Source organism: Schistocerca piceifrons, chromosome 9 (assembly GCF_021461385.2).
Source record: "Schistocerca piceifrons isolate TAMUIC-IGC-003096 chromosome 9, iqSchPice1.1, whole genome shotgun sequence".
Classification (NCBI taxonomy): Eukaryota; Metazoa; Arthropoda; class Insecta; order Orthoptera; family Acrididae; genus Schistocerca; species Schistocerca piceifrons.
The window spans coordinates 27833868-27857593 of record NC_060146.1 but is presented as its reverse complement, the minus strand read 5'-3'; the positions used below and the strand labels follow the sequence as shown (position 1 = coordinate 27857593).

Sequence of the window (23726 nt, the reverse complement as noted above, 5' to 3'; positions counted from 1 at the left end):
CGAGGCAGGATTCGAACCTGCGACCGAAGCGGTCGCGCGGTTCCGGACTGTAGCGCCTAGAACCGCTCGGCCATTCCGGCCGGCATGGATTGTGGTGATTCCAGTTTCACCAACGTTCCAGGTCTCATGAGGGATCCGTTTCAGTTTCTGAATATGTTGCAGTACCTCTTACCACGTTTTTCTAGGACTGTTAATATCTTTGCTCACTTCCGTACGAGATCCTTCATTCAAGTTCTATTACTGCTAATCTCATAGTTGCTTCAGAAACATTACCTATTTTAATTTTATTTTTATGATTTCTGACCGTTCTAAAAACAAAACAGCAGGAAGACAATGAGTAAAAACATGACAACATTAGAAGATACACATAGATGAGATACTTAAAATTATACGTCCTTCAGTCTCCCATAAATAATCATTTCCAATTTATATTACAGTGATTTTAGTCGAATACTTCATGACTGGTTATGAGTTTTGTAACAAAAAAAGATAAAAATCGAACATTGCATACATATTTCGGGTGTAAAATCAATGTAGGACACAATTATCTTACGTGAGAATTGCATTAGATACAATCTAGACCTCGACTACCTTGGTTCTATTAAAATTAATAAGAGTACTTAGAAATGACTGCGGGGAACGTTGTTCTTGTGGGCCGACGTGTCCGTATTTAAGTGCACCGTAGTATATCATCGCCATATTGGAATAATTTTCATTCGCTCACGAAAATATTTGTAACAGTAATCGCTGTATACGGCGTCAAAACAATCATTAACCTAAGGAGTATAATCGTTGTACTAACTTGTTTAGTAAGGGCATTGTGTTGGAGCCAACAACAAAATATCTCGACCAAACGAAATTGCCTTTAACAACAAGAAAACAGAACAACAATAAATGAGAAACGTAAGTCCCGTGTTAAAACATTGAAACTCGGAGCTATAGCAGCGTCTCAAGCGTATGGAGATGAACTAAAGGTTGCGTCCCCTGTAGCTTATGTAGATTTTTTTTTGTTCTTTTAATTTTATTTATACGTATCTTTCGAACTTGCAAAGCTACGTTTTTGTCTAGCATCAGAGAAAAACAATTTAAACGTAGCTATGACATACTGCAATACCGTACAGCAGTGTCTTTAACTCACCTTTATCACAAATGAACGGTATTTTTTAATTCATATACCAAACTGATAATGCAGATCTACGGAAAATAACTTACGAAGGTGAATGGAAGTATATTTCATCATCTGTAGAGGCAGGTTAATTTGAATAATTTATTAATCTACTAAAACAAGACTTTGATTTCTGTATTTGATCTTTATATTTTTCGTGTCTTATGGAAGTTCAGTCGACGGGAAGTAAAACACCGGTTTACCTTCTTGCATGTTCAAGCTGCAGATAATATACCGTATTATTGCGTTCTCCTGGAGACACGCAGAAGGTGAATTAACCCGATTTAATCGTGAGCGATAGGCCTATTACGTTCCTTTAGTCGACACATAGTCTGCCCCCCACGTGCCTATTGTTAACAATTTGCGAAACTATGGTATTGAGAATTTATCATAAAATGTAAGAAATGTCCTTTACCATAGCTTTATAACAGTAACCGTGGTATAAACATCTGATTTTTACGGGTGAAAACCTGCTAATGCATGCTTTCTCCAACTGACCTTTATCACAGAATTAAGAGAAATGTTGGACTTACAGCAGTATTACCCTTCAAATAGCTTTCATTTCGATGATTAGAAATACCACACTACCACCAAAAAAATCAGTAGAAGTAGACGAAACATGTAGGCCGACTTGTTATCTAAAATTTGTTCCATCTGTATGCATATGTCAGGAAACTTGCATAATTAACCATTGACGTACTTTAAAATGTTCCTATACCTTAAAAGAGTAAATGCTTCAACACAAAAGCTGACACACAACATCAAGAGAAAAGTACCACAAAGGGAATGGGGACAAAAGCAATTACCTTAAAACAAAAATTAACTTTATTTTTATTTTTTAAGTCCACAGTAAAATTTATCTCTGAAGTGTCAAACACCTTTAAACTTTTTATTCAGTTTCTTCTTAACCACGATTATTCTTTTATTATAGGCAGGGTGCTTTCAATCTCTGACATACTTGTGAAATGAAATGGTACACATTTTCTTAATATATATTGTTCAGAAAAGTGGGCGCTACTAACTATTATCCCTTCTGGAATTCAAACAGTGAATAGAGTCTATCTTCCGATTTTTCCTGCTGCCAATATTTATCCAACAGTGCGTGCAACTGACAGTGAACATTCGTTAAAAAGGACATTAGACTGCCACTACAGCTACAGATATTCGCGTTTAGGTTATGACATGTTTGATATGCCTGCCATCATTGGCAATGATGTGGCGCATACGAATAGCGACATTCTGTATGACCCGCTGAAGTGTCGGAACATCTATGTTGCCGATGACCTCCTGGATGGCAGTTTTCAGTTCAGCAGTGGTTTGGGATTATTGCTGTACACCTAGTCTTTAATACAGCCCCACAATAGGAGTCACATGTGTTCGGATCGGGAGAATATGGCGGCCAAACGAGGCCCATGCCAGTGGCCTCCGGGTACCCATGATCCAGGATGCGGTCCCCAAACGCTCCTCCAGGACATCATACACTCTCCTGTTTCGATGTAGTCGAGCTCCGTCTTGCACGAACCACATGATGTCGAAATCAGGATAACTTTGGATAACGCGGATGAAATCGTCTTCCAAAAGCTTCACGTACCGTTCGGTAGTCACCGTGCCATCAACGAAAATCGCACTGATTATTCCGTGACTGGACACTGCACACCACACAATCACCCGTTGATGTGAAGAGACTTCTCGATCGCTAAATGCGGATTCTCAGTCCCCAAATGCGCCGGTCTTGCTTATTGGTGGACCCATTCAAATGAAAGTGAGGCTTCGTCGCTAAAGCAAACCCTAATACGCATACTAATTCCCATCATGCCCCGCGGCCAACCGTGTAGTTTGAAGGTCCTAACGCAAACAGTTCAATAACTGTCACCCTGTGCGGTCCTCTCTGGGTGTTTGTGAAAACGGAATGGTTTTTACAGCCATCACAGTCGGTGTGAAAACGGAATTGTTTTTACAGCCATCACAGTCGGTGTGAAAACGGAATCGTTTTTACAGCCATCACAGTCGGCTTCAGGTGTTCCACACATGTTTGCAGAATGTAACCAGCTACGTGTGCGAATGCTTGTCTGTCATTCCTTGCACCAGCCACTTCACCACCAGCTGCGCTATTAGCAAGTACCCTGTATAAATCATCTTCATCGACTGTGCAGTCGTCTTTTGTGGAATGAGGAAAGCTGTCTTTTGAGATCCCAGATATTGCGTAATGGCATGCTTCTATCATCCTCACAATTAGTACCTAATGAATTTGCAGGTAGGGACATGTTTTCGGTTATAAGTGTTTTGAGTGCTGCTTTGAACTGAAAGCCGGTCGGATTGGTGTTTGAAACACCATGTTGCCTCACGCAACAAAAAAACTTTGTCCAGCGGGTATTGATTGGTGGCCCTCGTGCTTAAAAATTTGAAGTACTTTTTTTAATCTGCTGAAAATCAACATCAGTGATCTTATTGTAGATTGACAACCACTTATGAAACTGATCATTTTTGTCTTATCTCTCCCTGTTCCTAGCTCCAATACTTTCCAATTTTCCATTTCCTTTAATACACTGTAGCACTTTTCAGTACGTGGAGACTCAAAGAGAGGGCACGCTTATAATATTGCCATCTGGTGCACGATAATAGGCGCTCTTTAGTGAATCGAGCAGGCAGTCTATCTTTTGAAGAAATTGTGAAGAATAAATTGCTTCTGCAGGCAATATTTTAAATGCTGCATTGTTGTTGTTGTTGTGGTCCTCAGTACCGAGACTGGCCCGATGCAGCTCTCCATGCTATTCTATCCTGTGCAAGCTTCTTCATCTCCCAGTACCTACTGCAACCTATATCCTTCTGAATCTTGGTCTCCCCCTACGATTTTTACCCTCCACGCTGCCCTCCAATACTAAATTGGTGATCCCTTGATGCCTCAGAACATGTCCTACCAACCGATACCTTCTTCTGGTCAAGTTGTGCCACAAACTCCTCTTCTCCCCAATCCTATTCAGTACCTCCTCATTAGTTATGTGATCTACCCATCTAATCTTCACCATTCTTCTGTAGCACCACATTTCGAAAGCTTCTATTCTCTTCTTGTCCAAACTATTTACCGTCCATGTTTCACTTCCATACATGGCTACACTCCATACAAATACTTTCAGAAATGACTTCCTCACACTTAAATCTATACTCGATGTTAACAAATTTCTCTTCTTCAGAAACGCTTTCCTTGCCATTGCCAGTCTACATTTTATATCCTCTCTATTCGACCATCATCAGTTATTTGCTCCCCAAATAGCAAAACTCCTTTACTACTTTAAGTGTCTCATTTCCTAATCTAATACCCTCAATATCACCCAACTTAATTCGACTACATTCCATTATCCTCGTTTTGCCTTTGTTGATGTTCATCTTATATCCTCCCTTCAAGACACCATCCATTCCGTTCAACTGCTCTTCCAAGTCCTTTGCTGTCTCTGACAGACTTACAACGTCATCGGCGAACCTCAAAGTTTTTATTTCTTCTCCACGGATTTTAATACCTACTCCGAATTTTTCTTTTGTTTCCTTTACTGCTTGCTCAGTATACAGATTGAATAACATCGGGGAGAGGCTACAACCCTGTCTTACTCCCTTCCCAACCACTGCTTCCCTTTCATGTCCCTCGACTCTTATAACTGCCATCTGCTTTCTGTACAAATTGTAAATTGCCTTTCGCTCCCTGTATTTTACCCCTGCCACCTTTAGAATTTGAAAGAGAGTATACCAGTCAACATTGTCAAAAGCTTTCTCTAAGTCCACAAATGCTAGAAACGTAGGTTTGCCTTTCCTTAATCTCTCTTCTAAGATAGGTCGTAGGGTCAGTATTGCCTCACGTGTTCCAACATTTCTACAGAATCCAAACTGATCTTCCCCGAGGTCGGCTTCTACCAGTTTTTCCATTCGTCTGTAAATAATTCGTGTTAGTATTTAGCAGCCGTGGCTTATTAAACTGATAGTTCGCTAATTTTCACACTTGTCAACACTTGCTTTCTTTGGGATTGGAATTATTATATTCTTCTTGAAGTCTGAGGGTATTTCGCCTGTCTCATACATCTTGTTCACCAGATGGTAGAGTTTTGTCAGGACTGGCTCTCCCAAGGCCGTCAGTAGTTCTATTGGAATGTTGTCTACTCCCGGGGCCTTGTTTTGACTAAGGTCTTTCAGTGCTCTGTCAAACTCTTCACCCAGTATCGTATCTCCCATTTCATCTTCATCTACATCCTCTTCCATTTCCATAATATTGTCCTCAAGTACATCGCCCTTGTATAGACCCTCTATATACTCCTTTCACCTTTCTGCTTTCCCCTCTTTGCTATGATCTGGGTTTCCATCTGAGCTCTTGATATTCATACAAGTGGCTCTCTTTTCTCCAAAGGTCTCTTTCATTTTCCTGTAGGCTGTATCTATCTTACCCCTAGTGAGATAAGCCTCTACATCCTTACATTTGTCCTCTAGCCATCCCTGCTTACCCATTTTGCACTTCCTGTCGATCTCATTTTTGAGACGTTTGTATTCCTTTTTGCCTGCTTCATTTACTGCATTTTTATATTTTCTCCTTTCATCAATTAAATTCAATATTTCTTCTGTTACCCAAGGATTTCTACTAGCCCTCGTCTTTTTACCTACTTGATCCTCTGCTTCCTTCACTACTTCATCTCTCAAAGCTACCCATTCTTCTTCTACTGTATTTCTTTCCCTCATTCCTGTCAATTGTTCCCTTATGCTCTCCCTGAAACTCTGTACAACCTCTGGTTCTTTCAGTTTATCCAGGTCCCATCTCCTTAAATTCCCACCTTTTTGCAGTTTCTTCAGTTTTAATCTACAGGTCATAACCAATAGATTGTGGTCAGTGTCCGCATCTGATCCTGGAAATGTCTTACAATTTAAAACCTGGTTCCTAAATCTCTGTCTTACCATTATATAATCTATCTGGTACCTTTTAGTATCTTCAGGGTTCTTCCATGTATACAACCTTCTATCATGATTCTTAAACCAAGTGTTAGCTATGATTAAGTTGTGCTCCGTGCAAAATTCTACCAGGCGGCTTCCTCTTTCATTTCTTAGCCCCAATCCATATTCACCTACTACATTTCCTTCTCTCCCTTTTCCTACACTCGAATTCCAGTCACCCATGACTATTAAATTTTCGTCTCCCTTCACTATCTGAGAAATTTCTTTTATTTCATCATACATGTATTAAATTTCTTCGTCATCTGCAGAGCTAGTTGGCATATAAACTTGTACTACTGTAGTAGGTGTGGGCTTCGTATCTATTTTGTCCACAATAATGCGTTCACTAAGCTGTTTGTAGTAGCCTACCCGCGTTCCTATTTTCCTATTCATTATTAAACCTACTCCTGCATTACCCCTATTTGATTTTGTGTTTATAACCCTGTAGTCACCTGACCAGAAGTCTTGTTCCTCCTGCCACCGAACTTCACTAATTCCCACTATATCTAACTTTAACCTATCCATTTCTCTTTTCAAATTTTCTAACCTACCTGCCCGATTAAGGGACCTGACATTCCACGCTCCGATCCGTAGAACGCCAGTTTTCTTTCTCCTGATAACGACATCCTCTTGAGTAGTCCCCGCCCGGAGATCCGAATGGGGGACTATTTTACCTCCGGAATATTTTACCCAAGAGGACGCCATCATCATTTAATCATACAGTAAAGCTGCATGCCCTAGGGAAAAATTACGGCCGTAGTTTCCCCTTGCTTTCAGCCGTTCGCAGTACCAGCACAGCAAGGCCGTTCTGGTTATTGTTACAAGGCCAGATCAGTCAATCATCCAGACTGTTGCCCTTGCAACTACTGAAAAGGCACGCAAGCCTCCCCACCAACGGCAAGGTCCATGGTTCATGGGGAGGAATGCTGCATAGTTCTCAATAACTGCAACAACTGTATGAGGAAGCTGCACTACAGTTACATTAACTTTCATTTTAGTGAAAGAATCCTTAAAGTCAGAATGACTCCTCTGCAATTCTGACAGTCTGAAACGTTTTGTGCCGAGCCAAAAGATAAGCCCTCTGAATAAATTCAAAACTGGTCTTTTTTTAAAACCTAGATCGTTTTTTATTTCCTAGTAGAGAATTTACGATATTCTTTAATAGTTGTGGGACATCATAAATCACTGCAATAGGTTCGTCACTAACTAAAAAATTAAATGGACGGGATTTAGTAGATTCCTCACTGCAGAGTTCCTTCAGTGCTCTCTGTTTGGTTGCTCCCTGGTCACAAACTGTACAAACCACCTTCAGTATAACATAGGTAATGAGAGCTTTTAAACAGTACTTGAAATCGAGTGCTGAGTGAAGTACTACGCAACAACCTAGTTCCAACTTTTATGTATGCCTCTGGCCATGAATACCAATGCATGACCTGCATATACCATTGATCTCTGTAAATGTTCTATATCCCGAAACTCTGTAGTATGCGGCTTGTTCGCATCTTAATACAAACCTCTCTCCTAAGACATTTCATCAAACAACAAAGCACAATATTTGTCATTGTTGCACGTTGCCTCAACTTCTGCTTTTATTGCATTCGTCACTGCAGGATTCAGTCCTGGCTCAAAATGTAGAACACAGATTTCAGTTGCTTCGCAGAAGGAATGGAAAAATGAACTGACAAATACCTGTATAGGCCGCTTGTGTAAGGACAGAGCAAATACTGTACCTTGTCAGACGTCCATCCCCTAGCATTTGCTGGCTGTTTATAAAATCTCTGGCAACAGAATTTAAATTGTTTTCCATTAAAGAGAACGTTTGCTATCATACAAATATTTGGGTGTTTTGGGTTCATTTTTCCCATTCTGTAGCTTTGCTCTAAGTTGTGCTAGCTTTCTTAAAGTATTCCTATGAATCTTACACATTTCCGATTTTCGAATACTTAAGTCTGGTTTTGAAACTCCTGTACCAAAACCTCCACTTTCCTCATTAAAAGGTATTTCAGCTAAGCGTGCATACTCCCGATCTGTAGATTAATCTTGAGGGGGGGGGGGGGGGGACAAAAAATTTATGGAGGTGTATCATCCAAAGAATTACACTGTTGAGCACAGCTTGTGCTTGTTTAATTCACTACTACCATTTTCACTTCTGGTATAAGCAGCTGCATAATCACTTGCCACAACACAATTGGTGTTTGGTAATTCACTAACACTAGTTTCACCTGACCCATTTCTGATGTAGTAGCAACATAATGAACGTATACCAGATGTTTTAGTTTCTACCTAGTTTCATTCATCAATCCTTCTTCAGAGAAATGGTCATCACTAGCAAAAGCACTAGCAGAGTTCACATCAGGTGGCAGCTCACTAAACGCGTTCCACTGCAGCAGTGACTCTTGAAGTTGTCTGGGAAACCTGTAGAAATGCTTGTTGTTAACTTCCTCTGTTTAACCTACGTAAAATCCAGATGAACAGCTCGGAAATTTACAGGAATATTTCAACGTCAGTTGAAATATTTCGACGTCAGAATGTCCCACATACGATGTGGGACATTCTGAAAAACACAAAATTCCTTATTACATTCTCTAGAATAACTGTTATCTTACCATAGTATTAATAGTGAACACTTTCTCAACTGGAATTCCCTCCAGTTCCACGATAAAGCTTATGAAATTTTAAGTACACAATCCTATTATAACGACGATGTAACGAAATATAACTCGCAGTATGCAGATATGAAGTGAGGAAAAGACTACAAAAGCGAACAAAACTCCAGAATTGCATGCATAACTACACAACTGAATCAGCCTCTATTGGATCACACTGCGTGAGGTCCAATCAGCCAGTTACATGGTTTCATGACTCTTCTGGCGCCTCTAATGGTCTGGAGATGAACTTTTCGGCGTGTTTCGCGTTTTTCCATATAGCTTTCAGGCCTGGGACTGCACTCACGCGTTTGTGGAAAGGAAGGCGACGGTATTGTTGCCTGCAATCTCCTTGGTCGGTGGCGTATTCTGCCTAGAGAAGCCAGATTAAATTGACAAAATTGCCTGACGTAAGGATCTGTTCAGCTGATCACAGTGGGTGAGCACAGTAGAGCAAGTACAAACTTAGTAAACATTATAAATTATATCGTTATTGGCAGTTACAGCTTTAACCAAATTTTTGTTACCTTTAGTTTTTTTGGTAAAAGTCGGTGCATGTTGTAAACAACGAATGTGTAATTTTGCTTTTACCATACCGACACTCAACTTATTTCTAACGTCATATCATAAATGATTAATGTCACTGAGGATTCTCTCCACATAGGCATTGCTGCATGGAGTCGCCATTAGCCTTCTGATACTTTTGTAAATCGGTAAATAAATTAGTGATATGAATGGAATTCTAAAAATACCGAGCCACTCATACTTCAGTACAGAACAGCGAACGTGGGGCTGAAATACCGAACAGTTCGGTAAAAAAACCGAGCACTTGGCAACCGAGAGTCTAGCGGCGGTTTAAATAATACCAGTTGGCCATGACCAATGTGCCCAGGTCTGCCCTACCTAGTAGATGATGTTGTGGTGGTCCATGCTATACAGTCTTCTTACAGCTATTGCTAGGGAAACAGCAATTGCTGAGGTAAAAAGAGTCATAGGGCTATAGACAGGCACTAATTTAAACGTGACTGACTGCAACAAATGGCGATGAGTGAAGTCTTCAGTGACAACCTTCGCAGACACTATTCACAAAACGAAAAGTAGTTCTGGTCGTGTGTAGCGGATTTCAGTGGCACGGAACATTGTGCACAGAGACTCGTGGACGACACACGAACTGACACTGAGCTTTAGCAATGCCAAGCAGAGTTGCTTAACTCCATTTTCAGATTTCCTTTAATTGCATGAGTGCTGAATCAGTTTAATTCTCGCATTACTGCAGAAATGAGCGGTACATACATTAGTATGTTATCGGTACAGAAATCTGGCTGAAGCCAGAGATAAATTCTGCCGAAATTTTTACAAAGGTACAGACGGTGTTTAGAAAGGATAGATTGCATGCAACCGGTGGTGGAGTGTTCGTCGCTGTTAGTAGTAGTTTATCCTGTAGTGAAGTAGAAGTGGATAGTTCCTGTGAATTATTATGGGTGGAGGTTACACTCAACAACCGAGCTAGGTTAATAATTGGCTCCTTGTACCGACCTCCCGACTCAGCAGCATTAGTGGCAGAACAACTGAGAGAAAATTTGGAATACATTTCACATAAATTTTCTCAGCATGTTATAGTCTTAGGTGGAGATTTCAATTTACCAGATATAGACTGGGACACTCAGATGTTTAGGACGGGTGGTAGGGACAGAGCATCGAGTGACATACTGAGTGCACTATCCGAAAATTACCTCGAGCAATTAAACAGAGAACCGACTCGTGGAGATAACATCTTGGACCTACTGATAACAAACAGACCCGAACTTTTCGACTCTGTATGTGCAGAACAGGTAACCAGTGATCATAAGGCCGTTGCAGCATCCCTGAATATGGAAGTTAGTAGGAATATAAAAAATGGGAGGAAGGTTTATCTGTTTAGCAAGAGTAATAGAAGGCAGATTTCAGACTACCTAACAGATCAAAACGAAAATTTCTGTTCCGTCACTGACAATGTTGAGTATTTATGGAAAAAGTTCAAGGCAATCGTAAAATGCGTTTTAGACAGGTACGTGCTGAGTAAAACTGCGAGGGACGGGAAAAACCCACCGTGGTACAACAACAAAGTTAGGAAACTACTACGAAAGCAAAGAGAGCTTCACTCCGAGTTTAAACGCAGCCAAAACCTCTCAGACAAACAGAAGCTAAACGATGTCAAAGTTAGCGTAAGGAGGGCTATGCGTGAAGCGTTCAGTGAATTCGAAAGTAAAATTCTATGTACCGACTTGACAGAAAATCCTAGGAAGTTCTGGTCTTACGTTAAATCAGTAAGTGGCTCGAAACAGCATATCCAGACACTACGGGATGATGATGGCATTGAAACAGAGGATGACACGCGTAAAGCTGAAATACTAAACACCTTTTTCCAAAGCTGCTTCACAGAGGAAGACCGCACTGCAGTTCCTTCTCTAAATCCTCGCACAAACGAAAAAATGGCTGACATCGAAATAAGTGTCCAGGGAATAGAAAAGCAACTGGAATCACTCAATAGAGGAAAGTCCACTGGACCTGACGGGATACCAATTCGATTCTACACAGACTACGCGAAAGAACTTGCCCCCCTTCTAACAGCCGTGTACCGCAAGTCTCTAGAGGAACGGAAGGTTCCAAATGATTGGAAAAGAGCACAGGTAGTCCCAGTCTTCAAGAAGGGTCGTCGAGCAGATGCGCAAAACTATAGACCTATATCTCTGACGTCAATCTGTTGTAGAATTTTAGAACATGTTTTTTGCTCGAGTATCATGTCGTTTTTGGAAACCCAGAATCTACAATGTAGGAATCAACATGGATTCCGGAAACAGCGATCGTGTGAGACCCAACTCGCTTTATTTGTGCATGAGACCCAGAAAATATTAGATACAGGCTCCCAGGTAGATGCTATTTTTCTTGACTTCCGGAAGGCGTTCGATACAGTTCCGCACTGTCGCCTGATAAACAAAGTAAGAGCCTACGGAATATCAGACCAGCTGTGTGGCTGGATTGAAGAGTTTTTAGCAAACAGAACACAGCATGTTGTTATCAATGGAGAGACGTCTACAGTCGTTAAAGCAACCTCTGGCGTGCCACAGGGGAGTGTTATGGGACCATTGCTTTTCACAGTATATATAAATGACCTAGTAGATAGTGTCGGAAGTCCCATGCGGCTTTTCGCGGATGATGCTGTAGTATACAGAGAAGTTGCAGCATTAGAAAATTGTAGCGAAATGCAGGAAGATCTGCAGCGGATAGGCACTTGGTGCAGGGAGTGGCAACTGACCCTTTACATAGACAAATGTAATGTATTGCGAATACATAGAAAGAAGGATCCTTTATTGTATGATTATATGATAGCGGAACAAACACTGGTAGCAGTTACTTCTGTAAAATATCTGGGAATATGCGTGCGGAACGATTTGAAGTGGAACGATCATATAAAATTAATTGTTGGTAAGGCGGGTACCAGGTTGAGATTCATTGGGAGAGTCCTTAGAAAATGTAGTCCATCAACAAAGGAGGTGGCTTACAAAACACTCGTTCGACCTATACTTGAGTATTGCTCATCAGTGTGGGATCCGTACCAGATCGGGTTGACGGAGGAGATAGAGAAGATCCAAAGAAGAGCGGCGTGTTTCGTCACAGGGTTATTTGGTAAGCGTGATAGCGTTACGGAGATGTTTAACAAACTAAAGTGGCAGACTCTGCAAGAGAGGCGCTCTGCATCGCGGTGTAGCTTGCTCGCCAGGTTTCGAGAGGGTGCGTTTCTGGATGAGGTATCGAATATATTGCTTCCCCCTACTTATACCTGCCGAGGAGATCACGAATGTAAAATTAGAGAGATTAGAGCGCGCACGGAGGCTTTCAGACAGTCGTTCTTCCCGCGAACCATACGCGACTGGAACAGGAAAGGGAGGTAATGACAGTGGCACGTAAAGTGCCCTCCGCCACACACCGTTGGGTGGCTTGCGGAGTATAAATGTAGATGTAGATGTAGTGTTAAGGTTGTTTAGAAATCACTGAAATCGCTAGAATTGGTCCCAGGGCCTAATGTACCCGTTCTCGAATTCTATGTAGAAATTGCGACTGAGTTAGATCCTATTTCAACCACAGTAATCCATAGATGTCTTGAACAAAGTGCTGTGTTGGAGGAAAGCACAGCTCATAACCGTCGACGTGAAGTATAGCAGTACTGATCCTAAAAAGTAATATTGAATATCTTTTTCGTTTTTTCATCTATTTGTTGTGAAATCGTAAATGAGCGTACGGCTTTGCTGGCCGGCAGGCCCCACCCGGTGAAGTTCGGCCGCCGAGGGTGACTCTTACTGCAGCCGACGCCACGTCGGGCGACTCTCTTGCCGGTGACGAGGCTGGGATGACGGTGATGAGCACAGCACGACACGACACGACACCCAGTCCACGAGCGGAGGAAACCTCCAACCCGGCTGGGAACCGAACCCTGCATGGGAGGCAAGCACGTCACCGTCCAGCTAAGCACGCGGACTGGCTAAACATAATGCGGTACAATGTTGGTAAACATTTTTGGAATACATTGATCAATAGATTATTATATTTTGACTAAAGTTCAGTCTTGATCACACCATTTATGTTTCAGTGACGTAGGTAACCGGTTTCGGTTATTTTTACATAACCATCATCAGACCCATGGCTCCTAAGGGAGCCGTGGGTAAAGATAACCGAAACTGGTTACCTACGTCATTGAAACATAAGTGGTGTGGTCAAGACTGAACTTTAGTCAAAATATAATAATGCGGTACGTCAAACGAAATGGATGTCTCCATGTAATCTGCGATTGATTCCAAAACATTGCTCATGTGAACCACAACTCTCACATGCCATCCTAAAACCCATGGATCACGCCTCTCGCGCAAATGCAGTATTTATCGACTTTTGAAAAACTTTTGACACCGTACAACAACAACGCTTATTAGCGAATGTAATTGGGGTGTTAACGGAATTTACAGTGGATTGCGGATTTCTTGCTAGGGAGAAATCTTATCTTCGACGTACACTCATCTACGGATAATCACACAATTTCAGATGTGCTCGTCGGAAGTGTGGCAGGAGCCTTTCTGGCCATATATTAGTATATTAGCAGTAACCTTAGATAACTGCAAATGGTGTAGTTGTCTGTAAAGGATGTCACATAGAAGATAGCAACATGTTGCACCATTCGACGGTAATGTTATTTGAATATCGTTACGTCTTTAGTGTGATGAGACCTCTTTAAGCCGATAACTTGAATTTTTGTGAGAAAGTGATCGTCCGTAGGGGTGGTCTGCTTAAAAGGTGATGCCGAACATAAACATTAAAACACAGTTAATGACAAGAACTACTACAATGAAAAACAAGCTCCAATAATATATTAATAACCGTAATAATAATACAGTACGTACCTAATCATTTACGTAGTAAAATACGCGGAAACTGAAGTATGCACATACTTTTTCATACGTGACATGACATTCTCATATTCCTTTCCCACCTCACATAGTAGGTAAGTATACATCAGTTTTTCTGGTTGGAAAGCTCAGAAGCAAGAGACTTGTGTCTAGCAACGCTGTGTAAGGCATCGCCTAAATGGGATTTCCTGTACAGGAAATTGTGTCATTTTCACTATCACTGTTGAAGCGTTCAGTTTCTTCGTTCACTATAAAAATGTCCAGCTCAATACTGGCAGCATCGCACAGGCAGTGAACTTCAAAATCGATTTCCTCAAAAACCAAGACCCGTCGTTAATATAACCGGATAGCCAGGTGCTCAGGGTAAGCACCTCTGCAACATATCTGAAGCGCAGTCTGGAGGGTCCCCTTGTAAGTCTCTACTTGCAGTGGGATACAACATCCTGGTCACTTCTGTACTTTCACCACAGACCGCTCAGAAAACAATACCCTGTCGAACATGAAATCAGGCCATTCAGCCGTTGGTTGCATTGAAATTAGGAGTTCCAAGATCAGAAGCGAATTTAAGAGCTTTTTTCTCGTAGCATTAGCCCATTAACTGGCAATCCTCTGAGACGCACTCAATTAAACCCCTCTAAAACTGCATTACTAACCTCTTCAAATCGTTGCCTCCGTCTTTTCTTTGAAATTTTGTTGGCGTTTTCTCCCAATTCCTTAACATGACCACTTCGATTTGCAATTGTATTCTGTACATGATTTTTTCCACAATTAAGCTCATTCGCTACTGGCTCTGATATGTTCCTTTTTCACTCTAATAACACAATTTCATGGTTCTAGTGAAAGAACAAGAAGTTTTTTTTATTTATTTGAAGTAGCCATGATTGTTCACTTCAGAGGAAAAATAAGAACTATTTGCTATTCGAAGTACAAAGGACAATAAAATATCAGAGGTAGTTGAGCCACATTGTCGACGAGAAATCTTACTGCTATAGCGTGTTGTAATTGCCTCTTCTATGATAGTTCGTGGTCGTCTTAAAGTGATGACATTGTTAAAGAGTGGTCGTTGCTCGGGAAAAGGCATGGTCATCTTAAACGTGATAACGATGAATTGTTCTTATAGAAGTTTATTTCCGTTCCTCAAAAATATGTTCGTTTAGAGAGTGGGTCGGCTTAAAGTGGCGGTCTTTTCGTGAAGTTTCACTGTACGAATATGCAGGTTGTGTCGCGCAGAGTAGCCGTGCGATATGAGGCGCCATGTCACGGATTGCGCGGCCCCTCCCGCCGGAGGTTCGAGTCCTCCCAAGGGCATGGGTGTGTGTGTTGTTCTTAGCATAAGTGGGTTTAAGTAGTGTGTAAGTATAGGGACCGATGACCTCAGCACTTTGGCCCCTTAGGAGCCACACACTTAATATATGCTGGTTGTGTCCTAACTACTATTTCTGTGTCAAACTGTTATTTCAGAGATCATTACCTGTTGCTTCCTCCATACAGACCTTTTGAATATGTCATGCTCTGTCCATTATAAGTTTTACTGTGATGAAAGTAACAGAAGCGCGTAACCTTTTTTTATCTATTTAAATTTTTGCTTTTATTTCTTCTGTTTCTTCTTGCAGCTGCTATAACTTTTGGTATTGTTTTTACAAACAGGTTGCTTTGTAATGCCCAAAGAGGCGAAATTAGCTAATCGCTAAATTGTGAAATAAAGTGAACACGTCAAAATAAAACATCCTGAGCAGGAAAAAGGCCTCCCTCAAAAATTTACAGCCTCTGTGGACCCGTACATACAGAAGACCATTAATTTTCTCACAATACGGAAGAACAAGTGAACGGATCTGCATATGTTGAATATGACGCCTTCATTAGGTTCTTTTGGAGCCTATGTTCAGAAAACAAGTTGAAGGCATATATTAATTCTTAATAACGATTACATTTACACCGATAGCCCAGACAAGATTGCTTGCCTCAGTAACCAGCTGCCGCTCTGGTATGTAGTTTCTCACATCCTGCCGTCAGGATGTTGCAGAGAAACCCCGTTCTACATATACAAACATACTCTGCAAACCACTGTTAAGTGCCGTGCCAGAGGCTGCTTACTTGTTACTACAAGTTGAGCTTTCTTCCGTTTTCAAAATTTCTAATCTGGAGCTTTGAACTGTGAACCTAACAATTAAACTGAAAGCTTCGAATTGTTGTTGAAAGTAAAGGGATTTGTGTAAGTTAGATTTGTACTAGGTTCAGCAAATATTTAATAAAATTTGGAGTAAGACATCTAATTGCAGAATAAACACCTTCACCCAGTAGACGAGAATTCCTGTACAATAATTCATATGCTAGCCAATGTTCAAGCAACACTGAAAACAACGCTCATTCTGTCAACAAAGAGAGTAATTCTTTCTTTTTAGTCATGGGCCCTATCTTTATCGAAGTGGAAAGTGGTTAATGTGTGTCACTGAACGTGGGTATCAGAAGAAACTTTTGATCGTCCATATTTGAACTTTTTACGTAAATACAAGTCACCTCATGGAATAGGTAATCATTACAAACCTGAAATTTGTTCGGGATCCTCTAGAAATAAATAAAAACGGAAGTACTGCTCAAATTAAGCGTCGCAGCTTAAAAAGAATGAAAGAGAAATCCTGTACCAATGAATCTCACTTATTTAAAGCACAGAGCAGACCATGTGCATTACATAATAGTGTATGACAATCCTAGAGTGCAGATTAAAGCTTTATGGTTGACTGTGATTGTTCTTTGATCCGAATTTACAATGTGTTATGTATTGGGCAATGATTAGTTTGGTGGAAATGTTCAAGTTGTTAATTAAGACTAAAGAAAAATCAACAGACGTTCATAGGATTTTTCGACCTTGGAAAAAGCATCCGTCTATGCCAAATGGTGTAATACGTTCGAAATTCTGAGGAAAATAGGGGCAAGTTATAGGGAGAGACGGGTAACATGCATGTTCAAGAGCCAAGAGGGAATAGCAAGAGGTGAAGACCAACAACTGAGTGCTCGGATTAAAAAGCGTGTAAGGCAGGGCTGTAGTCGTTCGCCCCTATTGTTCAAGCTACACCTCAAAGAAGCAATGACGGGGATAAAAGAAAGGTTCAAGAGTGGAATTAAAATTCAAAGTGAAAGGATATCAGCGATAACATCCGATGATGACATTGCTATCCTCAGTGAAAGTGAAGAAAAAATATATAATCTGCTGAATGCAATTGACGGTGTACCGACTAGAGAATATAGATGGAGAGAAAATGGAAGACAGACAAAGGTAATGAGAAGTAGCAGACATGAGAACAGTGAGAAAGATACCAGGATAATAGCCACGAAGCAGATAAAGTTAAGAAATTCTGCTGAGTACGCAACAAAATAAACCATGGGATGGAACAAGGAGGACATCAAAAGCAGACTAGCACTGGCAAAAAGTGCATTCCTGGCCAGGAGAAGTCTACTAGTATCAAACATAGCTTAAATTTGAGGAAGAAATATCTGATTATGTACATTTGGAGCACAGCACCATATGGCACTGCCGGAAAACTGGAACAGAAGAGTTGTGGTGCTACAGGCGAATGTTGAAAGTGCAGAATCGGAGTGGAAGGGAGTGTGTGGAAGACACTTATGACAGGTTGAAAGGGCGTCTGTCAAGACATCAGGGGACAACTTTCCCGGTACTAGAGGGAGCTGTAGAGAGTAAAAACTGTAGGGGAAGACATATATTGGAATACATCCAGCAAATAATTGAGGAAGTAGTTTGCAAGTGCTACTCTGAGATGAAGAGGTTGGCACATGGGAGAAATTCGTGGCAGGACGCTTCGAACCAGTCAGAAGACTAAAAAACTAGCCACATGGATTAGCTTAGATTTTAAAGAACTTAGTGACATCAGAAAGGAACCTATTTTCATTTTACCAGCGTGGTGATCAGTGTTATATCGGTCCAAGTCCCAATACGGATTGGTAGATTCAATAATGTTTTATTAAAATAGACGTTACTATTATTGCTGTAGTCGGAATCGTCTAGCAATAATTCCAATTTATAATTAGTTACTGGGTGATAATATATCAAAAATACATGAATCAGTCAACAGTTGAAAGGGTTTATTAAGATGTTACGCAACGCAGAAGTCTAAATTTTTGATAAACTATGGAGTGTTGAGCTGAACACTATTACCTGTCGATTTTCTTTTCTAGATGAATACTTATGAGCATTTTCAATCAAATTCTGGATCGAACTTTTTGTGACCACACACCGTCACGTAAGTAGTTTATTTCCTGTAATCCGCAAGGTTTACACAGGTTTCTCTCAGTGCAACGTCTTTTACACGGTACATCGCTCTGTAAACGTTATTATCCACTGCTCCACGACTGAGGTGGCGTCGTTTATAATAGTCGAAGCAAGTCTCTCTTCCGTTTTCGTCCTAGTGTATTTTGAGTTCTAGGAAAACTATGAAAATCCCTTAAAATGCCCAAACAAATCAAGAACAGCACCAAATGACTATCTGATGTTGAGCATCTAATAGTTTTGTAATGGAGTTATTGATTTTGATGTAGTTCACGTAATATGCCTTATAGTTCTGTGGTCCATATCAGTTAATTTCCTACGTCTGCCAGAGTTATGATTGAGTTTCACTTTGCATTAATCGCGCTGTCAGTGAATTTGGTTATTTTTAACTTCTTTGAAATACTCAGAGAAATTTAAAAACTTTTAAGTCCTAAAGTAATGCCTGAAATGACCTCAAATCTTTTTTTGTTGCCTCTTCAAAGGGGCCTAAAATATGTTGATTCAAGGCTGTGTAACCTGTTTTGGGACACCTTTTGAGACATTTGGCGACCTAACATTTGTTGATATAATTTTTCATATTGATTGTTGTACTGCTCTGAAAATACTTTCTAACACAGTTTTCTCCACTTTTCGCAGTACTGTTTCCATTGGTGCGGAGGATGACAAGAGTAATGACGACAGCAGCTGTTTGGTTACCATCATTTCCCTGGCTGCAGGAACAGGCAGCAGGGAACAATGCACGACAAACGGGGAAGCATGTTGTGGAAATAAAAGTGGTGTAATGCCTATGGGGCACGGATGTAGCATCTGCAAGAAGACGTTTACACAGTTGCAGGAAATGAAGGAGCACACGCACGTGGACAGACGTGAACGTCTACGTTCGTGCAGTGTGTGCAACAAAACATTCACAACAGGCGCCAACCTAAAGCGACACTTCAGAGTGCACACTGGTGAACGCCCATTCAGCTGTAGCGTTTGCAACAAGACGTTCATACAAAATGGAGATCTGAAGAAGCATTCGTGGTTGCACACTGGCGAACGCCCATTCAGCTGCGGGGTTTGCAACAAGGCATTCGTACAAAATAGTGACCTGAAAAAGCATTCACGGTTGCACACTGGTGAGCGCCCCTACAACTGTGAATTCTGTCATAAGAGATTCAGAAACATAAGCAACTTGAGGGAACATTCGCGAGTGCATACTGGTGTAAAACCATACAACTGCAACATTTGTCAAAAGAAATTCTCATATGAGAGCAACTTGAGAAAACACTTACTGCTTCACATGAGGAAATGCCCAAATACTTGAGAAGTGTTTCCAAAGACATTCACGAGCTGCAATGGGATAAGATGTCAGTTTCGCACACAAATCACATCAGCATAGCCTATAAATATACTTTAAACTGGTGAACACAGTTGTCGATGTGATTGCATCATAAGAAGTTCTAGAGCAGAAATGGCTTATCAGTGTGTGAAATTTCACATCCGGTATGTTCATATGTCTGCTTGTCCTGTATGGTCATGAGAAATAGCGATAAAGTTTTGATTATCACATATAAAAATAAAGTTGTGTAATTAATGTGGTATTTGCATGTACTGCTGTTGTTCAGAACGGTTATAGCCTTTTCTTTACAATATTCCAAATTTGTTACTGACTTTGGAATATTAGATATCTGATTTTACTCCAGCATGAGACGTGAACTCGGATATTGAAGTAAATGAAATATCAAAGTTTAGCTCCAAATTATTATTGACACTACACTTCCAAACAAAACAGTTCAACAAATCCAGAAGCCATTTGTTCTAAACAACCAAAACATGGCCCGCATATGAGAAGGCCAGCTATCAAGCAAGCAAATGAGAGATATCTACATAAAAACATTATGACTTGAGCATATGAGACAACTACATACGTACCATTTCTTGTATGTTTGGTCGTAACACTTTAGAAATAAAGATAGGCAAGTTGAGATGATTACCATAGTTCCTCATTGTATCTTCAAGACACACATACCAAATAGGTCCACTGTATATGACTGAATGCTACATATTAACTGTAGGACCTTGTAGCAGCTGAAAGGAACCCATGACCAAATTTCCTAATATGCTCAGATCTTGCAGGTGTGCTGTGGTCACTGCGTGATATGTGTCCAGAAGATGAACCATGCAATGAAACCCAACACGTTGATATGTCTAGTGTAAAATCAAAAATGTATAGCTCTTAACTGAGAGAAGTACACTAACAGCTATTAATTAAGTGACGTAGTCTCTTCCACTACAATTTAAGAATGTGGCGTTTGCTTATCTCATACAACAACATTTGTCCATCACTTTCAACTGAAGTACCAGTAGCACGTATTGATGTTGAGGTGTCACTATCTTAGCATTAGCAATTCAGTTTAAAATTGTGCTTGATGTTTTGATATAAGAGTGGTGCGAAGATTTTGTAGAAACGAGCTTTCCACTTTAGGTGTATGAAGAGGTTGTGCAAATCTGTATCACTGTGCATCTTGTTGGAAAAGAGATTTCATTATGTCTCAGAATAGTTGAGTCATATTTAATTTCTACAGTGATCAGCTACTGGTAACTAACTCATTGTCGTGGTCATTTTGCAGCATTTAATGTTACATATATAATTACTAAGATGAACTAATTTTTGACAGAAGGGTGTGTGTGTGTGTGTGTGTGTGTGTGTGTGTGTGTGTGTGTGTGTGTGTGTGTGTGTGTTCAAATAGTACCATCGTTTCCCCTAAGGTCATCAGCAGTTAGCCTAGTCCTTACTCATGGTTACTGCTAAGTAAGTTTTGAAATTTCAGGCTTTGCTGCAGCAAAATGTACAAATGCTTGTGGTACTTTTGCATATCTCTAGCTGAAATACGTAACAAAGTTTATTTTCTGCGTGAAACGGCTGTAACGTGTCTTTCACCAAAATGAGATAAACAAATAATCTCAAAAAAATCGAAGGAATTACTTAAAATTCATCATACTACATGTCATCCATTAGGTGCGAGCAGGTGGCAGTTCAGTTTTTTAGTATGACCTAAACAACCATACAATTGAGGTGCGCATATGCTTTGTTCAGAATTAAGCATAGAAAGTAGACGGAAATCCATGTGAAGTAATTCATATTTCTGTAGTTATTATGAGGTTTAACGTATGTTTACACCAATATAACTTACACATAACTGTCCTACACACATAGCCATTATTGGAAAGCCAATGTTTATTTGTTAGAAAGTACATTAAACAAATGGCTTCCATAATTGGCGTGCATTGTGGAACACATTAACGAAATCTTCTCGTTACTCTCTAAATCGTTTCTTGGACATTAGCTCTTCGTGTATTGTGATTCTCAATCCAATTGTGCTGTGAAGCCGCTGTGAAAATATGATGGGCTTGAGATAAATCCAGAGAAAAAAAATCATGTGCTGGAAGACCAGATGACATCACTGACCATGGGATGCACCAAATCTTGAGAGTAATCTATAATTTATCCATTTTATTGGTTGTTGAGCTACACGGCTTTTAAAAAATACAGCAACCCCACATTTTTATCTATTTTATTTAAATCAACGCGTTTCGCACTTTCACCCATTTTCAGTTGGCACATTACATATTTCAGTATTCAGTTAGGACATCGTAAGTTGGATGCTGCAGTTGACCTGTGCAAAAGAACAATTCTCTTTAGCTACAGCTACTTCGCGAGTTGTATATATACGATATTTTACTCGTTAGATATACTTCCTTGCTACTCTGCTTCTTCTTTCGGTTTTCGCTTTTGTGATCGTTGCACAAACACTTTTTCATTTATATGTTGCACAAAAACAGTGCAGTATCCAACATACTGTCGACTGAAATCTTTGTTTACATCGGAAAATTATGTCTGTGTCCAGGGACGCGTTTTACTGACAAGTTCTGACAGCACAGTTTGCAGCTTAAGCTTCTCCGTGACTAAAAAACTGAAACTGCGTAGTATGAATGTAGTGAGTGCTGTGTATGCTAATTTAATAAGTGCAGTAGCGAATGATTAATTATGCAAACTGAATATTACAAAACTAATATAGTATATTTTGTATAAAAAAATTGATACTGCAAATTGAACTCACAGTTGGAGTGACATTTATGAAGAATAAAGATGGAGCAAATGAATTACATGACGGATAACTACTGTATGCATTGGATGCGCTCACTGGATGTGACACCAGAAATACATGGTGATGGCACAACAGAGGAAATTGAGGACCTTGCAAAAGAAATGAATAAAGTGCAGTAGAAAATCATCTGCACTTTTGAACACCAGACAGTCGATGGTTCACATTTGCTGGATGTGTCCATAAGTGGCTCCAGCAACAGATATAAATTTCAAGTATACGGGAAACCAATGTACACAGATGCCACAATCAATAAAGCCTCATGTGACCTAGATAAGCACGAAATGTCTCCATACAGAGTGATGATAACAGAAATCGGAAGAGGCAAAGGTCCTGTGATGAATAACTGAAAGCTAAATACTCAGCGGAGCACAAGCGAGCACTAGCGAACGCAAACTGAACGCGACCGATTACAGTTCGCTCGCGTTCACCTACCGTTTACTGCAGAGGGAGTTCACGTTCGCTGATTCTCTTTTATTGATGCTCATTCGCCCGTGTTCTCCCCAGTGTAACGCGAAGCGGCTCCTATTTCCGACTGCTGGCAGCAGCTACAGGCGTTCCGCTGCCCGTATTAACCACCGCGACCGCTGCGTGAACTCCTCTCAGACCAAACGTCATTTGTTTTGGCCTTGACGGAGTTCATCGGAGCTGTCAGTGCTTTTACATTTACATCCATACTCTGCAAACCACTGTGGAGTGCATAACAGAGGGTACTTCGCATTTTACCTGCTGCTAGGGCTTCTTCCCTTTCCATTCACGTACGGGGCCTAAACGCCTCTGTGCGCGCTGTAATTAATCTAATCTTGTGGGAGCGATATGCAGGGGGTTATAGTATATTCCTAGATTCTTGAAGCTTCCTCTAGATAGCTTGCATTTGTGTTCAAGTCTCTTCAGCATCTCCGAGACATACTCCTATGGCTCAAAGATATTTCTGTTCATTCGTGATGTCCTTATTCGTCCAAACTGAGTACTTACCATTAGCCCTATTTAGCCTGGTTCCATCCAGCTGAGCAGTATTTTAGAATGGGCCATATGATTGTTTGGTAAGCAATCTCCTTTGCGAACTGACTGCATATCGCTAATATT

General features: G+C 40.6%; 1 protein-coding gene across 1 annotated transcript in view; it reads left to right on the top strand.

Moving 5' to 3' along the window:
• LOC124717290 (zinc finger protein 771-like) overlaps window positions 1–20017 on the top strand; it is a 199979-nt gene extending 179962 nt beyond the window's left edge. The window contains exon 7 of the mRNA XM_047244103.1: window positions 19129–20017. Coding sequence (XP_047100059.1) covers window positions 19129–19798 — 670 coding nt within the window. The 3' untranslated portion in view covers window positions 19799–20017. The remainder of the gene's footprint in view (window positions 1–19128) is intronic.
• The last annotated feature ends 3709 nt before the right edge of the window (window positions 20018–23726 follow it).